Source organism: Lipotes vexillifer, unplaced genomic scaffold (genome assembly GCF_000442215.2).
Source record: "Lipotes vexillifer unplaced genomic scaffold, Lipotes_vexillifer_v1.1 scaffold113, whole genome shotgun sequence".
Taxonomy (NCBI): domain Eukaryota; kingdom Metazoa; phylum Chordata; class Mammalia; order Artiodactyla; family Lipotidae; genus Lipotes; species Lipotes vexillifer.
The window spans coordinates 795,842-818,239 of NW_006792514.1; the positions used below are offsets into that span (position 1 = coordinate 795,842).

The 22,398-nt window shown below is 34.0% G+C and overlaps 1 protein-coding gene across 1 annotated transcript in view; it reads left to right on the forward strand.

Annotated features, from left to right (window-relative positions):
* Positions 1-22,398, forward strand: part of PGAP1 (post-GPI attachment to proteins inositol deacylase 1) — a 73,474-nt gene that overhangs the window by 44,742 nt on the left and 6,334 nt on the right. Inside the window, exons 13-21 of the mRNA XM_007465703.1 lie at positions 3,685-3,762; positions 7,616-7,691; positions 11,382-11,455; positions 11,562-11,613; positions 12,103-12,169; positions 12,601-12,709; positions 14,809-14,847; positions 18,274-18,367; positions 21,547-21,637. Of these exons, the coding sequence (XP_007465765.1) occupies positions 3,685-3,762; positions 7,616-7,691; positions 11,382-11,455; positions 11,562-11,613; positions 12,103-12,169; positions 12,601-12,709; positions 14,809-14,847; positions 18,274-18,367; positions 21,547-21,637 (680 nt within the window). The remainder of the gene's footprint in view (positions 1-3,684; positions 3,763-7,615; positions 7,692-11,381; positions 11,456-11,561; positions 11,614-12,102; positions 12,170-12,600; positions 12,710-14,808; positions 14,848-18,273; positions 18,368-21,546; positions 21,638-22,398) is intronic.

Consider the following 22,398-nt stretch of genomic DNA (forward strand, 5'->3'; position numbering starts at 1 on the left):
ATAGGCATGTACAGTATGGTCTTTGATTAATTCTAGGTATTAAATAAACTTGAAATTTGCTAATATACATTTTAGAAATATTTTCTCTGGAAATACATTTAATGGAGAATAACATGCAATTATTTTTTAGCTTTCAGAGGTGAAAACTATAAGTCATCAATCCTAAATAAAATTAAATCTATATGTTATAGCATCATACTAAGAGGTAGATAAATTTTTAAGATTCAGTTTGAGGGTTTGTTTGGAATGGTCTGTCTTAAAATATTAAGTTGAATATACTCAGAATTCATTTTGGGGAGGACCTACAGTAGGGAAGTAAGCATCTCAAAAAGACACAAAGCAATTTTCAGTTTCAGTATCATCTGTGGTTAAGCACTTCAGTAACTATCTACTTTTATCTAGTACTCCATGGGATTTATTTAATAATTGTTAGTGATTTCCTTAAGCAACTGTGGTAGGTCAGCACATCTTTACAAAAGGCTAATTTGCACACTCACAAAATCTATTGTTGAGAAAATAAGACAGTTCTAAAATTTGATGAAAATATCTGTTCTAATTTTCAAATTGTATTTATTATAACTGATAATCATATGCCAGAGTTGATAGTTTTTAGTCTTCAAGTAAATCTATACTTTAGAATATATTGTCATAATGAATACTATATTCATAGGGTTGAATGTGAAGTCCTCTGGTTGGTCCCGATCATCTCCCAACGCCAGTTAGTTATTTGTGCTCATGAATGTTTATTTATCTGTATGTTTAGTCAACTCTGTCCTATACCAATGAGAGGAATGATGACAGGGTGAATAATTGCAAGTCACACTTGACTTTGGAATGATTGCAGTTATTTTTTGTGTCACCTTGGTCAGTCTTACTTTGTGCATGTTCATTCATGTTGCTTTGTATTGATAAGACAAATAAGTGATTTGACGCAAGAACATTTTTAAGGTCTCTTACTCGTTCTATCCTAACTGTCTAGGCAGGAGCAAAGCAAAAACAGAAGTATTAGGGTATACTTACTGATCAGTCATTCATAAGACATATTAAATATTTCCTTGAATTTCCAGTTTGGATATCCTTTCCAGTCTGTAATTTAAGAGTTAGGAAGAAATAAATCATAAAAAACCCAATAAAATGTTACTTTGCTACTATTTTTAAAAACTTATTTCTTAAATCATAATATCCTTTTTTTTTTTTTTAAGTCTCAAAGATTTAACAATGTATTCGTCTAGTTCTAGACCCCTGTGTTGTTTTTTCTAAGTGTAAGAAACAGCTGGCTGAGTAGTAGAACAAGTTCTTCCAGCTGATTACTTTTTTTTCTTTTTTTTTTGTATTTATTTTATTTTTGGCTGCGTTGGGTCTTTGTTGCTGTGCGCAGGCTTTCTCTAGCTGCAGCGAGCAGGGGCTACTCTTCGTTGTGGTGCGTGGGTTTCTCATTGTGGTGGCTTCTCTTTGTTTTGGAGCATGGGCTCTAGGCACGCGGGCTTTAGTAGTTGTGCGTGGGTTTAGTTGCTCCATGGCATGTGGGATCTTCCCGGACCAGGGCTTGAACCCATGTCCCCTGCATTGGCAGGCGGATTCTTCACCACTGCGCCACCAGGGAAGCTCCAGCTGCTTACTTTTTATAGTGGATACTAGAAGAAAGTGCCAGGCGGTATTAAAAGCCTACTGGAATTTAGGGGGAAAACTGGAAGAGAAAGGTTAGAAAATGAGGATTATAATACTCTGCTATCTTAAGCATTCTCAGTTGAAGAGGATTATAATTATTAAATGCAAATAAACTTTTCCATTGTAATGAAAATCAAAATTATATATATATATGTGTGTTAGCCCATTTATAAAAAGCACACAAAATTATTTTGCTATGAAGTTGAAGGGAAAGGAAAGACTGAAGTGAAAAAATCTTGTGGGTTTTATTCATATTTATATCATCTCAACAAAGGTAATGTATGATGAGAATCATACCACCTTTGGCACCTCTGATGACTGAACTGTTAATAAATAGATGGAATCCTCCAGCAAAGCACTTGTAAATTCGGTTTAGGGCCTTAACAGCATCAGTCACATGGAACTTTTCTGTCATGGTACAATGAAGACAGAAACCACAGCAGACCAACAATTGGGTAAGCCCAAATGGACTTATTGCTAAAAACAAACAAAACAATTAACTTTGAAAAGAAATCTAAGTTAATGAGAAAAATTACCTAGTCACTGTTGTGCCTAGATCATACTTTAGCACCACGCCTTTGCCCTACACACAGCAGCAGAACTTGAAGGGTTTCTGACATCCACACGCTGGTGTTTGATTTTCTGTGTGTGTTGCCTCAGCATTAAGGTCATTTTACCCTTAAAACACTGAAAAATTTCCAAACTTCATATTAACTTTACCTGTCAGTGTAACAATTTCATGAATATTATCTTCCCAAATTCCTACTGACACTGTAACTATATGGGAACTTAACTTTATAAGTAAATGTATTTTGACACACTGATATCTTTTTAAAGTATTCTGATCCTAAAAAAATAAAATTCTTGAGGAAAAAAATTATTCTTGAGAATAAATAACAAAATTTCTCAGTGGATAGCTACACAGAGTAACCATGGTTCTTTCTAATTAATTTATCTTTCGTATTGTCTACCACCTGTCTGGTTGGTTTCAGTTGCCTTTAGCTTTGGTTTGTGTGGCTCTTTTAAGGCCCTTTAATTTACATTAGAATATGTAAGTGTGTTGCAGAGACTTTGCTGAGTAAGTTGAGGTGCAGTCCAGGAGTTTAACAAGCACTCCCAGGTGAATCTGGTCAGGTTGTTTGAGGACCACTCATTGACCGTTCTCTTTAGAACCTCTATCCAACTTGCCCACATTGGTGCTTCGGAAGAACAGTGGAGAGTATTAAGTGCAGAAATTTCTTAATGTACACGGATTGTCACAGCATATAACTACTCACACCCTCGCCACATCTACTGTCAGAAAAAAAAAAAGCCTTGAAAACTGTATTTGGTGGCCTGGGTTTTCATTAGGTAGACCAGTCTCCAATCTGTTCATTCCTCAAAATATGGACTGTAAGATAAGGTCTTTAGTTTTAAGAAAAGAATAGATGCTCATTTGGTGAGGTGCATTATTAGACTTCCTGTGTTCATGTCACTTACTGAATAAGTTCCAGGGAATGATGTTCATACACATCATTAGCCAGCAACTGTTTATTACTTGGGCTAGATCAGAATCATTTGAGATTAAGTTGCAATTCTTCCATCATATTGAGCATCCATTCATTCATCAACTATTGAATGCTCTTTGTCATATACTACCAAGATAACTGTAGAAATCTTACTGTAACATTATACAAAACAAGTAGACAAATTGTAAGAAACATCAAATCTGGAAATAATTATGTAAAATAATTAAATTTAATGTTAAATGTCATTTACATGAAGGGATACAGTTCAAGGAATATTTTTGGCAGTCCATATTTACATAATTATTAGAAGTTTGACCTTCAGCAGGCTCATTGACCTGAAAATGTAAACATGGGCATTTTATGAAGTACTGAGCATAAAGTCTGAATTCAGTTTTTTCATGACTTACTAGGTAAGAAATAAATGTTTGTTAATTTATCTTTCTTTTAACATGCTTTAAGCTCTATATATCCTGAGAAATAAAATCAGCTTTTTTTCATCCTTTTTTAGTCTCTGACGTTAAGACTTCAAGACTATCCATCTTTGTCTCATCTTGTTGTTTATGTACCATCTATTCATGGAAGTAAGGTAACAAACAAATAAGGTTGTTTTCAGAATGTTTTGGGGATACTCATGCTAAATATTTTAAATTATTTTTTGATGAATTCTTCAGCTTAGGGCTTATCTGAAATAGTGGCCAGGTTGGTGATCCACCTAAGACTGTTTAAAGCATTAGGATCATCTACTCTAACTTGAACTAAGCAGAATAAATCCAAGTCTCTTTGTTTCAAGTGGGAATTAGTTCTACTTTATCAGTCTTTCAAAATCTGTTAATTATTTGTTTTTGTTTTTGTTTTTGCGGTGCGTGGGCCTTTCACTGTTGTGGCCTCTCCCGTTGCGGAGCACGGGCTCCGGATATGCAGGCTCAGCGGTCATGGCTCATGGGCCCAGCTGCTCCGCGGCATGTGGGATCTTCCCGGACCGGGGCACGGCCCCGTGTCCCCCGCGTCGGCAGGCGGACTCTCAACCACCGCGCCACCAGGGAAGCCCCAAAATCTGTTAATTATTGAGTACTCCCTTATGTGCAAGACTATGTGCCAGGAATTATGGGAGGCACACAAATGAGAAAGACATGAACCCTGTTCTCAGAAAGCTACATACTGTTGAGCAGGGGGGAGAGAAATATATTTGGTGGCCAGGGAAAGGGTGAGAATGAAAGAGTTATCCAAAATGTATAAAACAAATCAGAATATAGCAAATCCATGAAAAGTGTTAAAGGGGGAGATATCTCTGATTGATGAAATAAAAAAAGGCATTATTATGAGGTGATATTTAAAATTGCCTTAAAGGATAGTTAGGGTTTTTATAGGTAGAATGAATATTCTAGACCTGGGATATCTAATATAGGAGCCACTAGCACATGTAGCTATTTAAATTTAAATTAATTAAAATTAAATAAAAGTAAAAATTCAGTTCCTTAGTTGTATTAGCCACATTCCAGATACTCAATAGTAACATCATTGCAGAAAGTTATAATAAACAGCACTGTTGAGACAAAGAAATAGTAAGTTCCAAACATGGACAGTGTAGAGTACGTTTGGAAAATAGTGAATAAGTAAATAGTAGTTTTAAAAGGATGGCTACCTTGGGTAGAATAGTAGTGGAAGAAAAGTCTGGAAAAGTAGTTAATGGCCATATTCTGGAGGGCCTTGATTGGAAGATTCAGGACTTTATAGAATTCAGGAGTCAGTAGGGAACTGAAAGATTTTTCACCATAGTAGTAATGGGATCAGAGCTATTTATTTTGGAAAATGAATCTATTTATGGTATAGGATAGATTAGAAAAAGAGAGAACAGGCACCTCATATAGGATTATGAAAGCTTGTACCAGTGAAGTGGGAGTAGAAATAAAAGGATGGTGATTTTTGAGAGAAGTAGGCAGGGAAAGAAGAAGATGGAGGTAAAAGACCCTCTACTCCCCTTTCCACATTTCACCCAGCAAACTTACCCTTCAAGATCTAGCCGAAGTGTCCCTTGTTTTCCTTTTCTAGACTACTCCAGTAACCTCTTGCTTATTCCCAGGATATTTTGTTTATAACTTCTTTGAGGAATATATTATACCGAATTATAATTTATTTGTTTACGTCTTTATTGCCATCACCATAGTATGAATTCATTCAGAGTAAGGACCAGATAGGTTTTACTCTACTTTGCATCCTCAACCTTTAGTGACTACCACATAAATGCTCAAAAAAGTGTTTCTTGAATGAGAAAGTTAATTAGATTTGGGGCCAGTATCATAGGAAAATTTAAAGGAAAAAAGAAAAGGGGATGTAGTTAGGGGAAGTCTCAAAGATTGAGTCTCACGAGTACCTTATAATGGATTCATTGTTTTGTTTTGCTTAGCTCAAGTGAGAGGTAATTCAGCATCTTCAATACTAAAAGCTCTCTTTAAGGGTTTTTGTTTCAGGTAAGTTGGTTTTGAATGAATTTAACATCTTCCCAAACTTGGAAAGGGCTTCCTTGGTTATTCCAAGAAATTAATGAGCGTTTCGCAAATAGCCAGTCTTAGTGGCCTAATAAATACTTAATGTGTCTTAACGCTCTTTGGAAAGTAACACTGCTGACTCTAGTGTTGCATACCCAATCTCACAAGGATGGTAACTTAGGCCTTTCATAATTTTTATGTGTCTGTTATAGCTCATCATCAGAAGGATACATATATTTAAATGTATATATATATATATATATTTTTTTTTCTTTTCCCCCCTGCGGCACGCGGACCCCCCACCGTTGTGGCCTCTCCCGTTGCGGAGCACAGGCTCCGGACGCGCAGGCTCAGCGGCCATGGCTCACGGGCCCAGCCGCTCCGCGGCACATGGGATCTTCCCGGACCGGGGCACGAATCCGCATCCCCTGCATCGGCAGGCGGACTCTCAACCACTGCGCCACCAGCGAAGCCCAGGATACATATATTTAAATAGGCAGTTCAGAATTTTCTTAAGTCAACTAATCATCTTAATATAGTTTTCCAAGTGTAAATATGGAATTACTTGCATTTTCTGATGACGGAAAACAAAATAATTAAGTCCATTAGAAATTTACTTATATTTCAGAGACAGACTCTTGAATTCTTTCTTTTTTGGGTAAGGGTTTATTCCATAAAGAAATGGCCAGATTTTTAAAGCAATAATAAAAGTTGTATTATTTTAAATACCTGTTAAAGTGATTTAAAATTGCTTCCCTGTCTCAGGCAATGTGTCACCCAAAGGTACTTGTAAAAGTATAATGAATTATCCTGTTGAATAAATGATTTCTCTATAACAGCTGTTTTCTATAGTGAAAATATCTGACAGTGTTCTTTGCCTTCTAATTAAAGAGGGAAAAATAAAAGCAGAGCCCCTTAGTTTTTTTCTTTTATTCCCTTGTGTGTGTACATTCTAATAGCATTTTCCCTCATCTGTTTTTCATTTTCAAAAACAGTCAAAACTCCACCCAAGGGGCAAACAACATACCACAGCTTAAAATACAATCCAAGGTGTAGTTACTGGAAAAGCCTAGGATAGACCCCACTGACTTTCCACTTACTGTAGACAGCAAACTACTTGCTAGCTACAGTTAGGCATCGGATTAATTTCTTCCTCAGCACATATAAATAGATGAGAGTAATTTGGTTGGATTGTGGAAATGATTTTAATGAAACTGTTCTTATTGTAGACAGCTGAGAGCAAAGTTCGTTATGCCACTGTAGAAACTGTTATTAGATAAGAAATGCCATTACAGAAATTGCAGTGATGCAGATGTCACATTTTAGGTTCTTTTTTTGAGATAGTGTTTTTTTTTTCCTTTGTACATAGTGAATCTCTTTTCCATTTATTATAATCTCTGTTTAGCCTGAAATAATCTTACATGAATAACATTAGCCATCTGTAGATGAATGGCAGTATGTCTCCAAAAGCCTTTTGTAGTCTAATTAGACTGCTGAAACATACTAAATATGAAATTTTTGAAAAGATGTAACAAAATCACATTTCTTTTTGAGTATGAAAGAATTCAGAGATATATTGCCTAAATTCTTAATTATCTTGAGTTAATCTTGGCTCTTAATGCTTTGAGCCATCGTTTATGGTCCCTCTTCTATAAACACCTAAAACTAGCTGCAAGAAAACTTTGCTGTACATCTGCTCTTACAGAAATGACCCTCTAATAATTTATCTCTTAAGTTAAGCTTTGTCACCAAATTCTCTTAGCTTAGCATCTCTCCTTGAGGAATTCATGCCCCCTAAATATAACCAGGGTTAGAGTGTGATAGATAATAGATAATACCTTCTTCAAAACTAAAGTTTATAGGTTTTTGTTTTCTACTCAGCTATCAAGTGAAGATATTTTACTATAAATTTAATTCTATTTTTTCCTAATATATCAATGTTTTATATTCCAGTTTGTTGTAGATTGTGAATTCTTTAAAAAAGAGACAAGATCCATACAGCTTCCTGTAACTCATCTTTTTTCCTTTGGTAAGTACTTTGATTTTGGAAATCTTAAGAATTGCTTCTATTTTTAAGAGTGTTGATTTATTTTGCCAGTTAGTTGCAGTAATGCAGAGCCCTAACATTAACTGTTTTTGTGTAGTTCTTAGAATAACCATGTGATATGGCTCAGTGGTTTGATTTTTAACTGGGCCAGCAATCATTTTCTGAGAAATGAACCTTATTTTTTTAATAGACTTTATTTATTTATTTAAATATTTATTATTTATTTATTTCATTTATTTTTGGCCACGTTGGGTCTTAGTTGCAGCACGCAGGATCTTTCGTTGCGGCGCCCAGGCTCTTCGTTGTGGTACACGGTCTTCTCTCTAGTTGTGGCGTGTGGGTTTTCTCTCTCTAGTTGTGGTGTGCAAGCTCCAGGGCACATGGGCTCTGTAGCTGTGGCACACAGGTTCCAGAGCATGTGGGCTCTGTAGTTTGCAGCGTGTGTACTCTCCAGTTGAGGCATGCGAGCTCAGCAGTTGTGGTGCACGGGCTTAGTTGCTCCACGGCATGTGGGATCTTAGTTCCCCGACCAGGGATTGAACCCACATCCCCTACGTTGTAAGGCAGATTCTTTAGCCCTGGACCATGAGAGAAGTCCCAGAAATTAACTTTAAAATAAACTTATCCATGATCATATACATTTGCAGGTAATTGTCTGTGTGTATGTGTTTTCACATGAACTTATACTACATATAGGCCCTTTTTATAAAAGGTTTATTCTAAGATATAAATTACTACCTGCTGTCTGAAGGTTTCAAGATTGCTCTAAATATTTCCCCTTTTTTTTGTTGTGGTAACATACACATAACTAAATATTCCTTTAAATTTTATTTTGAAATAATTTTAGACTTACAGAAAAATCACAGAAAGAGTAGAGTTCCCATCTAGCTCTCATTCACCTTAACATAAACAATAAAATTGTCAAAACTAAGAAATGAGCACTGGTACAATACTGTTAACTACAGTTTTATTTGGTTTTCATAGGATTTTCCACCAGTGTTCTCCAGGTTCCCATATTGCATTTAGTTGTCATGTCTCCCTAGTTTCCTCTGATCTTTGATAGTTCCTCAGTCTTCCTTTGTCTTTTATAACTTTGAGGCCCTTGAAGAGTATTGGTCAGTTATTTTGTAGAATATCTCTCTATTTGGCTTTGTCTAATGCTTTCTTATAATTAGATTGAGGTTATGCATTTGGGGCAAGAATATCACAGGAGCAATGTGAACTTCTCAGTGTATCATATCAGAGGATACATGATGTCACTATGTCTAATTACTAATGATGTGGACCTTGATCACTTCTTGGTTAATGTGTTGTCTGCCAGATTTCTCCACTGTAAAGTTACTGCTTTGCTTTTCTCTTTGTGATTAATAAATATCTTGGGGGAGATACTTTGAGAATGTGTAAGTATCCTGTTTTTCTTCAAAATAACCCACTAATTTTAGCATCCATTGGTTTATCTAGTCTGAAGCAATTATTACTGGCATTCTATAATTATTGGAATTCTTCCTAAGGGAAAGTTGTCCCTTTTCCCCCATTTATTCATTTTTTATTTATGTCACTATGGACTTATGGATATTTATTTTATTTATTGGGATATAATGCAATATTATTGTTACTTTTTTTTTTTTTTGCTTAAGTTGCTTCAGCTTTGGATGTTGGGAGCTCTTTTTAAGTTGGCTCTTGTGCTCTTTTGGCATGCCCAATTTTTTCAATATTTTTCTTTTGTATTCCATTCGTGAAAAGAATCTGTTACTTGAGAGAGGAAACTTCCTTTAAGATTTTTATCCCTCCCCCACCTTTTTTTTTTTTTTTTGGTTGAATAATACACAGAACAATACAGAAATGACAACTCTAAACCACCTACCTCATTAAAAATAGCAAGCTTATAAAATAAGAGATCTACCCTCCCTAGCTCAAATTTTTGTAATTGTGACTCCATGATTACACATACCATATTCAATTCCATGTTCAATTCTCCTTGTTTTAATTTATGCTCAGCTAAACTGATTAATACTGTATAATGATAGGAAACTGGTTTCCTAGACATAATGGATATAGGTGCTTCTGGAATATGCTAAGCAATTTTAATCTATTAAAAGGAAAATGGGTTTTGATTTCTTCAGGTGACAAAATGAAATTTTTATTGTTGCTAAAATATACTCTGACAATAGTATGTAACTGATGTCCACCAATACTTTTGATATCTTAGATTTAATAATAAATTAAGACTTGAACTGTTTTAAAAGTGAGAACATTCAGGGAAGTTTATCCTTTGATTACTGGTGAATGTCTCACATTTTAAATTGTAACACAATCGAACACTTGTGGCTTATTTGTTGATGTTCAGCAATCTTCCAAATGGGCCTATCAACTTTTTTTTTTTTTGCGGTACGCGGGCCTCTCACTGTTGTGGCCTCTCCCGTTGTGGAGCACAGACTTCAGACGCGCAGGCTCAGCGGCCGTGGCTCACAGGCCCAGCCGCTCCGCGGCACGCGGGATCCTCCCAGACAGGGGCACGAACCCATGTTCCCTGCATCGGCAGGCGGACTCTCAACCACTGCGCCACCAGGGAAGCCCCAACATTTTAATAATGATATTCTTTCTAAAATCTTCAAGGTGTGAGTCAGGCTAAAAAAAAATTTTTTTTTAATTAGTAAAGTGTTCAGCTTCTGATTTCCCTTTTGCCATAGTGGAAAGCAAAAATTTAAATTATTTCTTACCTCCTGTTAGAATTTTTTAAACACCCAAAACTTAGACTATCTTACTTGTGAAGAAGGGTACCACAGTGAATGGTATTTTAAATTAAATTAAGTAGAATGTGAAGTATACTTCATATTTACTAGTTTTTCTCCTGTTGTTCATTTTGAGGTGCCTTAAATTCAGTGCTGTATTTTAAAATATTGGTTACATTAGGTACTTATTAAAATGGTTTGTAGTTGAATGTGTAAGTTAGCATTGTGTTTTAAAAGTGATTTATTAATCACAGATTAATGGTACACCTTGTACTTAGCAAATTTGTTTACATGTTGATAAAATTTCCTGCTGTCTTTTTTTCCTAACTCCAAGTATACATCCTATAATAGAGTTATGATAATGCAACATTATGAAAAAACTGCTTATGTGTTTTAACTGGTGCTAAATGTGACTGACAGAATCTTAACATCATACAGTATTTATTTTTTAATTAATAGAATTTCAGTGATATACTTGGTAAAATATTTCAAGCCTTTTCTGTCTATTGCACAGTGGTGGTTTGTCTTATTGTTTTCTCTTTTCAAAGAAGCATCTGAACACTTGCATTTGCATATTCTTATCCAAAGGCATTCACATGTAAGTGGATGCGGTTTTTAAAATTTTATTAAAATGTTAAAAAAAAAAAAACTACCAAGAAAGCATACCTTTTTGAAATTGGAACTATGCAGTGATTTTTTAAAACACATAAATGTCATTGAAAGTCATTATAAATGTTATGCTTTGTTCAAAATTTATTGAAGGAAGACTGGATTTTTAGGAGGTCACTCCTCCGTACTGAAAGCAAGAACCTATAAACTATTTTCTAATGTTAAAAATCTGTTGGCATTATTTTAGACATTGTTTAAGCAGTCAGTACTTTTGTACTTAAAAAAATTTTTTTTTGGTATTCTAAGTAATACAGTACTTTTAATTCAATAGGATTGTCTTCAAGGAAAGTGATATTAAATACAAGTGGCCTGTTCTATAATATAGAGCTTCTGAACTTTGGACAGGTAATTAATTATCTTGACAATAACAGGACTTGATTTTACTTTACTGTTTAGTTAAACAAACTTATCAACTTGTTTTTTTTAAATTTTTGTGGTCAAACTCTATTAGATATACCAAGCTTTTAAAGTCAACGTGGTAAGCAAGTGCTCAGGAGTGAAAGGTAAGTGTATTTCTGAAAAAATAGTATTGTCATTTGAAGAATCATTAGGTCTTCACTTGAATTTTCTGTAATACTTATTTTTCCATGTATTTTATGTAAATTAATATTAAATATATGATAATAGAAAAGCTGTTTATATTTCCAAATGGATTTAACATAGACCCTTTCTTAGCAGTAAGCATCTTCATCTGTTTCAGTTTAAATATCCACGTTTTAAAAATACTGTATATCTTGCTGTTTTATTGTAGTAATAATTGAGATTTAGCTGTTTAATGTTTTTCCAGTTTCTTATACTTTCCATATGCTCTAATATCTTGTTGTAGGTCTAAATAAACATTATTATTAAGTAATTCTCCATAATTTATTGTGTGATATAACTCTTACTGATTATTTTTTAATGAAATGAGTATTGTGTAAATAGTTAGGTATTATAGTAGTAACCTTAGTAACATAAGGTTAGTAATACATATTTCCTTTATGTTTCCACAGAAGAAATTACTAGTATCTATAAACTTCATATTCCCTGGTCTTATGAAGATTCACTAACCATTGCACAGTAAGTATATGAAAGAATTTACCTTAAACTTTGTTGTTTTTGAATAATACTTATTCTACTTAGTCTGTTTATTTAAATCATAATAAAATTTTAGAGAAATTATTACAGGGCCTCTTAGTAAAATGTAGGTATCCTTTATGTAACATTGTGCCCATAAGATAATATAATATTATAAGATACCATATAGTATTCTTATTTAAGCGATCTAGAATTTAAACCTTACTTGCTTCAGACATGAACCCCTTTCCACCCTCTCCCCCAATTTCTGTGTCCTAGAAGGAGCTGTGATATGACTGGAAAAGTGTCAATCCATAGTAACATGTGTGGCATCTAGCCTCCTTACTTTATTTCACTGTGTTGTGCTGAGGATTGGTGTAGCCATGGTTATTTCACAGCATTTTGTATTTGAGAACTGATATTTATCTTTTCAGGGTTCCATCTTCCACAGAAATTTCTGTGAAACTCCATATTGCTCAACCAGAAAATGACAGCCATGTAGCATTATTAAAAATGTATACATCATCAGACTGTCAATATGAGGTAAGTTACATGTTTGCTTAGTTTTTAGGATTTAGTTATAGAATAAACTGGAAATATATTTTTATATTTGCCTCAGATATATGGTGATGCGAAAGCCAATTAATATGAGAGAGTTAGTTACTTATGATACTTTCAATAGTCTCCATTTTGCCTGTTAGCACCACCTCAGTATTTCCTTAGCTGGACCATCGAAAGTATGTATCTTAATAAGTAATAGAAAATAAAATAAAAATTGAGACTGCAGATTAACCTTCTCAGTTTGGAAGCCCCAGTCCAGAATCCATAAATTGAAGAACTTCATGAAATCAGCTGACATGGCTATACTGCAGTAACTGGCATGATATATATTCTCCAGCACTACTGGATAAGCTTAAGGATCTTATTTTCACTCATTATTTTAATCTCTATTAATCATTAATTTGTGCAGTTTAGTACCTGTTGGGTTTGTTTTACAATTACAGTAGATTTCTTTGCACTGAGAGAAGGGAAATGGACTCAAGAGTAACATTTTATTTACATATAGATTCGTGAACTAAAAGAGTTCCTCTTTGTATAAGAACATACCATCTTCTAAGGATTCCAGATTTAAGTGCTTGAAGTATACATTTCAATGGTGGTTTTGGTTTATGTGAAATATCTTATTTCTACTCAGTTGCTTTAATTTGGATTCTTTATTAGAGCTACCTTTCTTAGGGTAAACTAGAATTGGTAGGTCAAGTGAATATAATCTGTCCTACAGGCTTCAGTTTGACCTATATTGTGAGTTATTTTAGATTTCATGGAATTTATTAATGCTTTGATATCTTGCTTTCTGTTTCTAGCATTGAAGGATTTTGCAGGGATATAATGGTTTTCAGCTTGTGACTTCATATTTCTAATATTACTATAGAGATAGGAAGAATTGTGTTAGTAATTTGGCTGTACTGCACATTCTCTTAATGTCCATATTTTTACAAATACTTTATTTTTTTTAAAGTCCATGTATTGACAAAATATAGTTATTTTACAACTTCCCTATGAAAGATGAATTTCCTTTTTCCAAGACTTCCTAATATCAAAAGAGGTATATTTACGGCAGAGATAATTAATGATGAATTTCTTTTTAAAGTGTTGTCTTAATACCGTATGCTAACACATATATATGGAATTTAAGAAAAAAAAAAATGTTATGAAGAACCTAGGGGTAAAACAGGAATAAAGACAGAGACCTACTGGAGAACAGACTTGAGGATATGGGGAGGGGGAAGGGTGAGGTGTGTTAGGGCGAGAGAGAGACATGGACATATATATACTAACAAACGTAAGGTAGATAGCCAGTGGGAAGCAGCCGCATGGCACAGGGAAACCGGCTCGGTTCTTTGTGGCTGTCTGGAGGGGTGGGATAGGGAGGGTGGGAGGGAGGGAGACAAAGAGGGAAGAGATATGGGAACATATATATATGTATAACTGACTCACTCTGTTATAAAGCAGAAACTAACACACCATTGTAAAGCAATTATACCCCAATAAAGATGTTAAAAAAAAATAAAATAAAAAAAAAATAAAGTGTTGTCTTGGCTCAAATTTTATTACATGTGATCTGTTTGTTCCTGGTATTATATTTTTATGAAATTTACTCAGAAGTGGTTTATCTTAACTATATTTAGTACCATATGATTGCACGTATGAGATTTTAAAGTACGAGTTACATAAGTAAGTTGATTAATTTTTGCTTAATTTTTCAGCAGACATACGTATAGTTTCTGACTCAATCATTCAATAAATTCCTTTAGCTTGTATGATCTGGTAATAAGATATTCTGATTAATTAAATATTCTAGTTGGTAAAGGGTTACCACATATCACGGTAACATATGATACCACATATCATAGCATTCATCCAATTGGGAAAGAATTAGATTACAGAAAAAAATATTGAACAGCAAAACCACAGTTGATACAAATTAAATGTTGATGGTTCAGAGAATTCTTTTAAGATCTTGAGTACCTTTAGGTTCATCATTATAAAAAAATGAATGATTATGCTTAGTGCTCAGTTTAATAAAATGTGAACTAGAGTTTAGGGAAAATAACCTTTTTTTAATAATTGTTTTAAACTAGGTGACAGTTAAGACTTCCTTTTCACAAATACTTGGACAGGTAAGAGAGACTCCTTGTCGATTATTTATTGCCTTGTGAATAGAAACTGTAAGGCAGGGGTTGTAAACGTTTTCTGTAAAGCACCAGATAGTAGTATTTCAGCAGACCATATATAGTCTCTTGCCACTGCTGCCACTACTGCACCTACTTCTTTTTTCGTCTTTCTCCTTTTTTCTTCTTTTTCTCACGTTAATAAAATCTGAAAGCCATTCTTGGCATACAGGCCATAGTTGGCCACCCCTGGCTTTAAGGTGATGCTTTCATGTTTGATACTTCCTAAGAATGAAAGTTGATTCCGGATTTTCAAGAAAATTAATATTTTTGGCTAAATGGATATCATATTAAGATTTCATGTTGCTCATATGATGCTATAATTCATAATCCAGTAAAATCTGTGGGCTCTGTCATATAAATGAGCTTTTTCCAAGAACTTTTTATGTTGTGCAAGCTCAGTTTGTAAAAGGTAAAAGTAAATTATATTAAAAATAAACATGCTGAAATAGGTTAAATTCATTTGGGGAGTATCTTAAATTCATAGGCAAATAGTGTTACAAAAATAATTTATCAAGTTGTAGGACTACTATATTATTATTCAACATCATTATAATTTGCAGAATTGTGCAATCTGAACATAAATAGATAATACTGATTAGTCAGAGAAATTATAGTCTTAAAATTCACTAAAAATTTTATCATGTCTTTTATTACTTTCACTTTATTTTTTTGGTCTGTTATGTTTTACAGTCTAGGCATAGCAGAATTTTTAAGTCATTTAATTCTATAATTATAATAATACTCACAAGTTAAAAGTAAATCAGAAACTTTTTATGTATGTTATCTCATTTGATACTGAAAACAACCTGGTAAGAGCTAGATTGTGATTATTATTAAATTTGTGAACATTAGAAAATTCTAAGCTAATACATAAAAATTTTGTGCTACATTAGAAAGAGAAGATTAAATGTTAGTGTAAGTTGGAAAATAGCATCATGGATAGTTATAATAAATACTCTAAAATGTTAAGAGACCAATTATTAAGAAAAATTGTATCTTGGAATAAAAGGGAAGAATTCATGCTATAGTATTTGTAGTATGTCACTGTACATGGTGATGTGGCTGAGGATATAACACACTCTTTTATCCATATCATCCCTGGGGCTCATAATTCAGATTAGTGACAAGAAAAGTCAAGTTTGCTTGATACTGTATAATCAGGTTTAATTATATGTACACCAAAAAAACCTAGACTAATAGTCTTGTTTAGACATGGAAATTTTTCTAAAAAATGATGATGTGTGGGTGTTGCAGGATCAGAGGTAGGTACTTTTTTAAATGGCAATTGAGTTAAGTCCTCAAATGTTTGGAATGATATAAGATGCTCTTCCTTCATGTTTGTTTCAAAATTTAGCTTGAGAACAGTAGGAGAATGAATTTGCTTTTGTATATCTTATTTGTCTTTTAAAAATCATACATATTTTCAGTGTTAACTGATTCAGTCAAAGAAGACTGGAAAGAGGACTAAAGAGAAACCACTTAGGAGAATCTTTAGCCTTTGATTAGATAACTTTTTCATAAAATTAATTTTTTAAAAAAAAAATGAAAGGAAAATATACTTACATATTGTTCAGTCTACTCTTATGAAAGAGAGGACAGAAAATAAACTGAAAGTTGCTTTCTCAAGAGGATTATTTAAACTCTTAATAAATCATTTCCATGTAGGAATGAAACCCAGTGTTGCCCAATCTTTAGATTTTAAGAGAAACTAGAAATCTGAATTTTTAGATAAAATATTTTAATTTTTCAATGTTGGCATCTAATTCAAAATGTAAAGAAATACTATGCCAAATACTAAACCAAATGAAGCACATATACAATTTGAATATGACCCATGGAGGCCAGTTTATGATTGTTGATTGTTGTATCTGTGGCCCAGTATCATATTTACTACTCATAACAATGACACTCAGTCATTAAAATGAAATTTTATGTAGGACCTCTTACAAGATTTCTGAAAACCGTGAAGGGCATTAAAGGTTAATAATAACAGTGAATATTTTCTGATCACCTACTTGTGCCAGTTACTATTCCAAATGATTTACACAAATGAACACATTTAAGCCTCAAACTCCCTGTGAGATAGTGCTATCTATTTAACTCCATTTTACTGATAAGGGCCTAGAGAGAAGGAGGTGTAAAATAAGTTGCCTAAGAGCTAGTGAAAGGCAAAGCTGTAGCCTGAACTCAGGAGTATGACTCTGAGCCTGTTATGCTACTTAACTATCCTTCCAACACACTTAATAACTAAAGTATGCTATATATTTCCTAGCGTGTCATTAGCAGGCAGTGAGCATCCTTTAGTAATAGGTAGGAAAATGACCTTTTCCCTTTCACTCAACTCTCTTGTCCTTTCACTCAAAGCTACAAACTATAAATCATGAGTATGAGCTTTATGTTTTTTGAGTCTTATCAATTTTAATCTGGGAATCCACAGAGGAGCTTCAGGGAGACGTTGAACTTGCTGAAATTTTACTTAACATTTTGTGTAAGCATTCATTTCCATAGTTTTCATTAGATTGACGGGGGAGTCTGTACATTTATCTTAAAAAATCTGTGGATTGGAGAACATGCTTTAATTTCCTTTTAAAACTTTAACATTAAAAGAAGAACTTACACTCTGTTTTTGTTATATGTATGTTTTTATGGAGATTGGATCAGCTGATAGAATGACTTGAGGTGCTATAACATAATGGTTATGAACTTAGGCTTTGAGTTAAATTCCATTCCACAACATTTCCAAAGATGGTGAAGGACATAAAAGCCTAACAACAGCAGCTCATATTTTTGATAGTTTATCATGTTCAAGTTCATATTCTAAATGCTTTACACAAATGAACGTGTTTAAATCCTTAAAACCACCTATAAGGTAAGTACTATTATTGTCCCTATCTTACTGTTAAGAGCGAAGAGAGGTAACAAGTAAGTAACTTGCTTGTCTCTTAATTGTGCGAGTTACTTGGGCCCCCTGTACCTGAATTTCTTCATCTGTAAAATAGGGATAAGAACTATATGAAAGGATTTTTGGGAGGAGAGCATGAGATAATGCATTTAAGATGTTTAGTATTATACCTGGAACATATTAAATGCTCGATAAACATTCCTTGTAAAAAATTTTGTAGCATATGCTACACAATTATATATTGCCTCTATTATGCCTTTGATGAAAAATTCAGATAACATGTTTCCAATATGCGATATATTCTTAGCATTTATTTTGCTTAGAATTTTTATACCCATTACTCAAGATATCTTTTAGTCATGTCAGAAAATGTATAAAGTGAAAAACAACTTTTTTATTTCATGTGAAAGTATATTTATTTCATTAACATGAACATGCAGAAGTTGCCCATTGATTTGCCTGTTTTCTAGGTAGTTAGATTTCATGGTGGAGCTCTTCCTGCCTATGTTATATCTAGTATCCTTCTTGCTTATGGAGGACAGTTATACTCTCTTTTCTCAACAGGTAAGAATGTTTCTATTCCTCCCTCCCTATCTTCCTTCCTCAATGCTTCATTACTACTTTTTTTATCCTACGTGTAGCTAATGAAGACACATTTATTTCTTGAAAATTCACAACCCTTCTCTCTCAAGGTTACAGGAGTTGGAGATCCTCTTAAATTTTAAGAGATTACCAAGAAAATTTCTTACTTGTTTTCTCCATTTTATACCCTTGTGTCTAAAGTTTATTCCCTCTGTTCTGAGGATCTCTTAAGAGATAGAAGCTGGTTGACAGGGATTTTGTTCTCCATTCTATTCCCGGTGCCTGACATAGGGCCAAGCACATAGTTGGCATTCACTGTAATATTTGGGCTGTGTCAACTGTATCATTTAGGTCTGGGTACACTGAATGGAATAATTAAGAGTTTAATTGAAGGGACTATTTCAAAGGTATGTATAGGGTTAAGGGAAACCAACAACAAATGATAAAATACCAAATTAGCAACAGAGCCATCTGATACTCCTAGGTATCAGGGCAAGGGAGGGAGCAAACCTAGAGAGCTGCAGGAGAGAGCAGCAGTACTGCACCTGAACCTTGGGTACAGAAATGCTGTGGCCACTGTCAGCGTGTGGCTCAGCAGGGAGAAGGCAGGGAAATAAATACACTAACTTTATTTCCTTCTGTCCTCCTATCTGCCAGTGCTTCTTGTTCACTGAACCCAACTAGAAGCCAGTTCATAAAAGTCAGCCTCCCAGAATTCAGAGCAAAGTAAAGGGTAGAACGTGGATCTGGAGAAGAAAATATAGACTGTATAGTACATTGGACAAAGCCTTCTCTAGAGTATAGCCGTTAGAACAATTTCCCAGGAGCCTCACACACTTGCCGGGCTTGTACAATGATAATCAGAGGAGGCAAGAGGGAAGGAGACTGGGGACAAAACATACAAAAGCAGTACAAAAATCCCCTCCACCGTTTCCATGGTGCCACATCCTTTCACAGCTGCTTGTTTTCTTTCAGTGACTTTTTTGCAATTTCAGGTCTGCCTTTAGTGTTCATTTTAACCTGATTTAACCTATTATATTCCAGGAAGAAGTAAGCAACATTTAATGTGATCTGCTCAGATCCAACCTTTTAATTAAAAGATTATTCTGGCAATATGACATCTCCTATACTTGAATATAATTTTTGGAAATTTAGAAGAGACACCTCATTCTTCTTAGTTTTAAGTGACTTGACAATTGATTTTCAAACATTTGGGATTTATATCTAGATAGTCCAGAGACCCTGGGGATATATGATATTGGTTAATCTAGAGGACTTAAGTATGGGATTGTGTCCCAAATCAATTAAAGAAGTAGGTCTGAACCAAAGATGCTTATTAGAAATCACTGGAATGGCTATAATAGAAAAGACAGGTAATAACAAGTGTTAATGAGGATTTGTAGAATTGCAACCTTCTGTATACTGTTAGTGGGAATGTAAAATGGTATAGCTGTTTTGGAAAGCAGTTTGGCAGTTCATCAAAAGGTTAAACAGAGTTACCATATGACTCAGCAACTCCTGGGTATAGACCCAAGAGAACTGAAGACACACATCCGCACTAAACACTGTTTATAATAGCCAAAAAGTGGAAACAACCAAAATGTCCGTCAACTGATGAACAGATAATGTGCTGAATGCTACAAGATAGATGAATCTTGGAAATATGCTAAGTTGAAGGAGCCAGCCACAAAGGACCACATATTTTATGATTCCATTTTTATGAAATCTTCAGAGTAAGCCAATCTGTAGAGACAGAAAGTAGATTAGTGGTTGCCTAGGAATGGGGAGGCATTGGAGGTGACAGTTAAGGGGAACAGTTTCTTTTGGGAGTAATGAAAATGTTTTAAGACTGACTGTGGTTGTTAATGCACACTCTATGAATATACAAAAAAAACACTGAATTGGATACACTTTAAATGGATGAATTTTGAGTTATAAGAATTATGTCTCAGTAAAACGGTTTTTAAAAAATAGCTCACCTGTGGAGCTTTATAAAAATACAAATGACAAAACCATAGCCTTGGCTTCCTGAATTTGTTTCACAAATGATGATTGACTATGTACTTTTGTATGAGAACCAGTAAATTAGAGTAAATTTTTATGGTAGGTTTATGTTTATTTTTTTCTTTTTTTAACTTTTTTAAATTGATGTATAGTTGATTTATAATGTGTTAACTTCTGCTGTACAGCAAAGTGATTCAGTCATACACACACACACACACACACACACACACACACACACACACATATACATTCTTTTTAATATTCTTTTCCATTTTGGTTTTTCATAGGATATATAGTTCTCTGTGCTATACATTAGGACCTTGTTGTTTATCCATTCTATATATAAAAGCTTCAATCTGCTAATCCCAAACTCCCACTCCATCCCTCTCCCAACCCCCTCCCCCTTGGTAGCCACAAGTCTGTTCTCTATGTCCATGAGTCTGTTTCTGTTTCATAGATTGGTTCATTTGTGTCATATTTTAGATTCCACATATAAGTGCTATCATATATTTGTCTTTCTTTTTCTGACTGACTTCACTTAGTATGATAATCTCTAGTTGCATCCACATTACTGCAAATGGCATTATTTTCTTCTTTTTTATGGCTAATATCTCATTGTATATATGTACCACATCTTTATCTATTCGTCTGTTGATGGACATTTAGGTTGTTTCCACATCTTGGCTATAGTGAATAGTGCTGCTATGAACATAGGGGTGCGTGTATTTTTTTGAATTAGAGTTTTGTCTGGATATATACCCAGGAGTGGGATTGCTGGATCATATGTTATTTCTATTTTTTAGTTTTTTGTGGAACCTCCATACTGTTTCCCATAGTGGCTGCACCAATTTACAATCCTACCAACAGTGTAGCAGGGTTCCCTTTTCTCCACATCCTCTCCAGCATTTGCTATTTGTAGAGTTTTTAATGATGGCCATTCTGACCAGTGTGAGGTGGTACCTCATTGTAGTTTTGATTTGTCTTTCAAATTAGGGTAATTTTTAATCTTTTGAGAAGAGTCTCTGTGGTAGTAATAAAGACCCTTGCTTTCTATGACATGAAATATGTTGCTCTAACAAACAATGCAGCATATAATATGTCTCATACTTAATTACTGTGAATTCTCTACTACATATAATTTTTTTTTAAATCACTAGGTCACTGCTTAGAATATGCTGCTATGTTGGATAAAGAAGCCAAACCATACAAAGTTGATCCTTTTGTAATTATGGTTAAGTTTCTGTTGGGGTAAGTTTTATTATCTGTGATAATAATTTTAATTTTGTTTTATATATAAAGTATTATGTTTGGCTCAAATATGAAGGATAAATTTCCATACAAATAAGGCAATTGACTTGTTTTATTAAATGGACTTTTTCTCTTAGGCAAAGGCCTAATAAGTACATCAACATTTACTTCAATAGTTTAGAAGTAATTATTGAACTTATATATATAATATATATATACACATATATCAGTCTAAACTTAGACTGTAAATATACCAGGACTTTAACATTTTCAAAAGAATGTATGTGGTACATGAGCTTTGGGTATCCCAGATTCATGGACACAAAGCAATATAGGATATTGGTGAAACAGTGCCTCAGAACACTTTTCATTACTTCCCATATAGAGTATATTTTAGATCTCTCTACCCTACTTAACATTGCATTCTTAATTTATTCAGGTTTTGTTTTTGTTTTTGTTTGGTTAAAAACCATTACTTAGATGTCTTTTCTTCTGTCTTTATAACTAACTATTGGCTTTCTAACTTAAAAAAAAGACCAGTTATTACTTCATTACAAGGATCAATGAGAGCAGTAAAGCTGCATTGAGACTTGAGACTCAGATCCTTGAAGATCACTAGACTCAGTAGTTCCCTACCAGGAATTGAAGTTTGTTTTTTCAGTAGAATTATAAGTGAAATATCATGGTACGCTGGGGACTGTAGTGAATGGTCAAACACTTCAAATATTAAATCCTTTAATGAGAGTTGTTGGGGTTTTTTT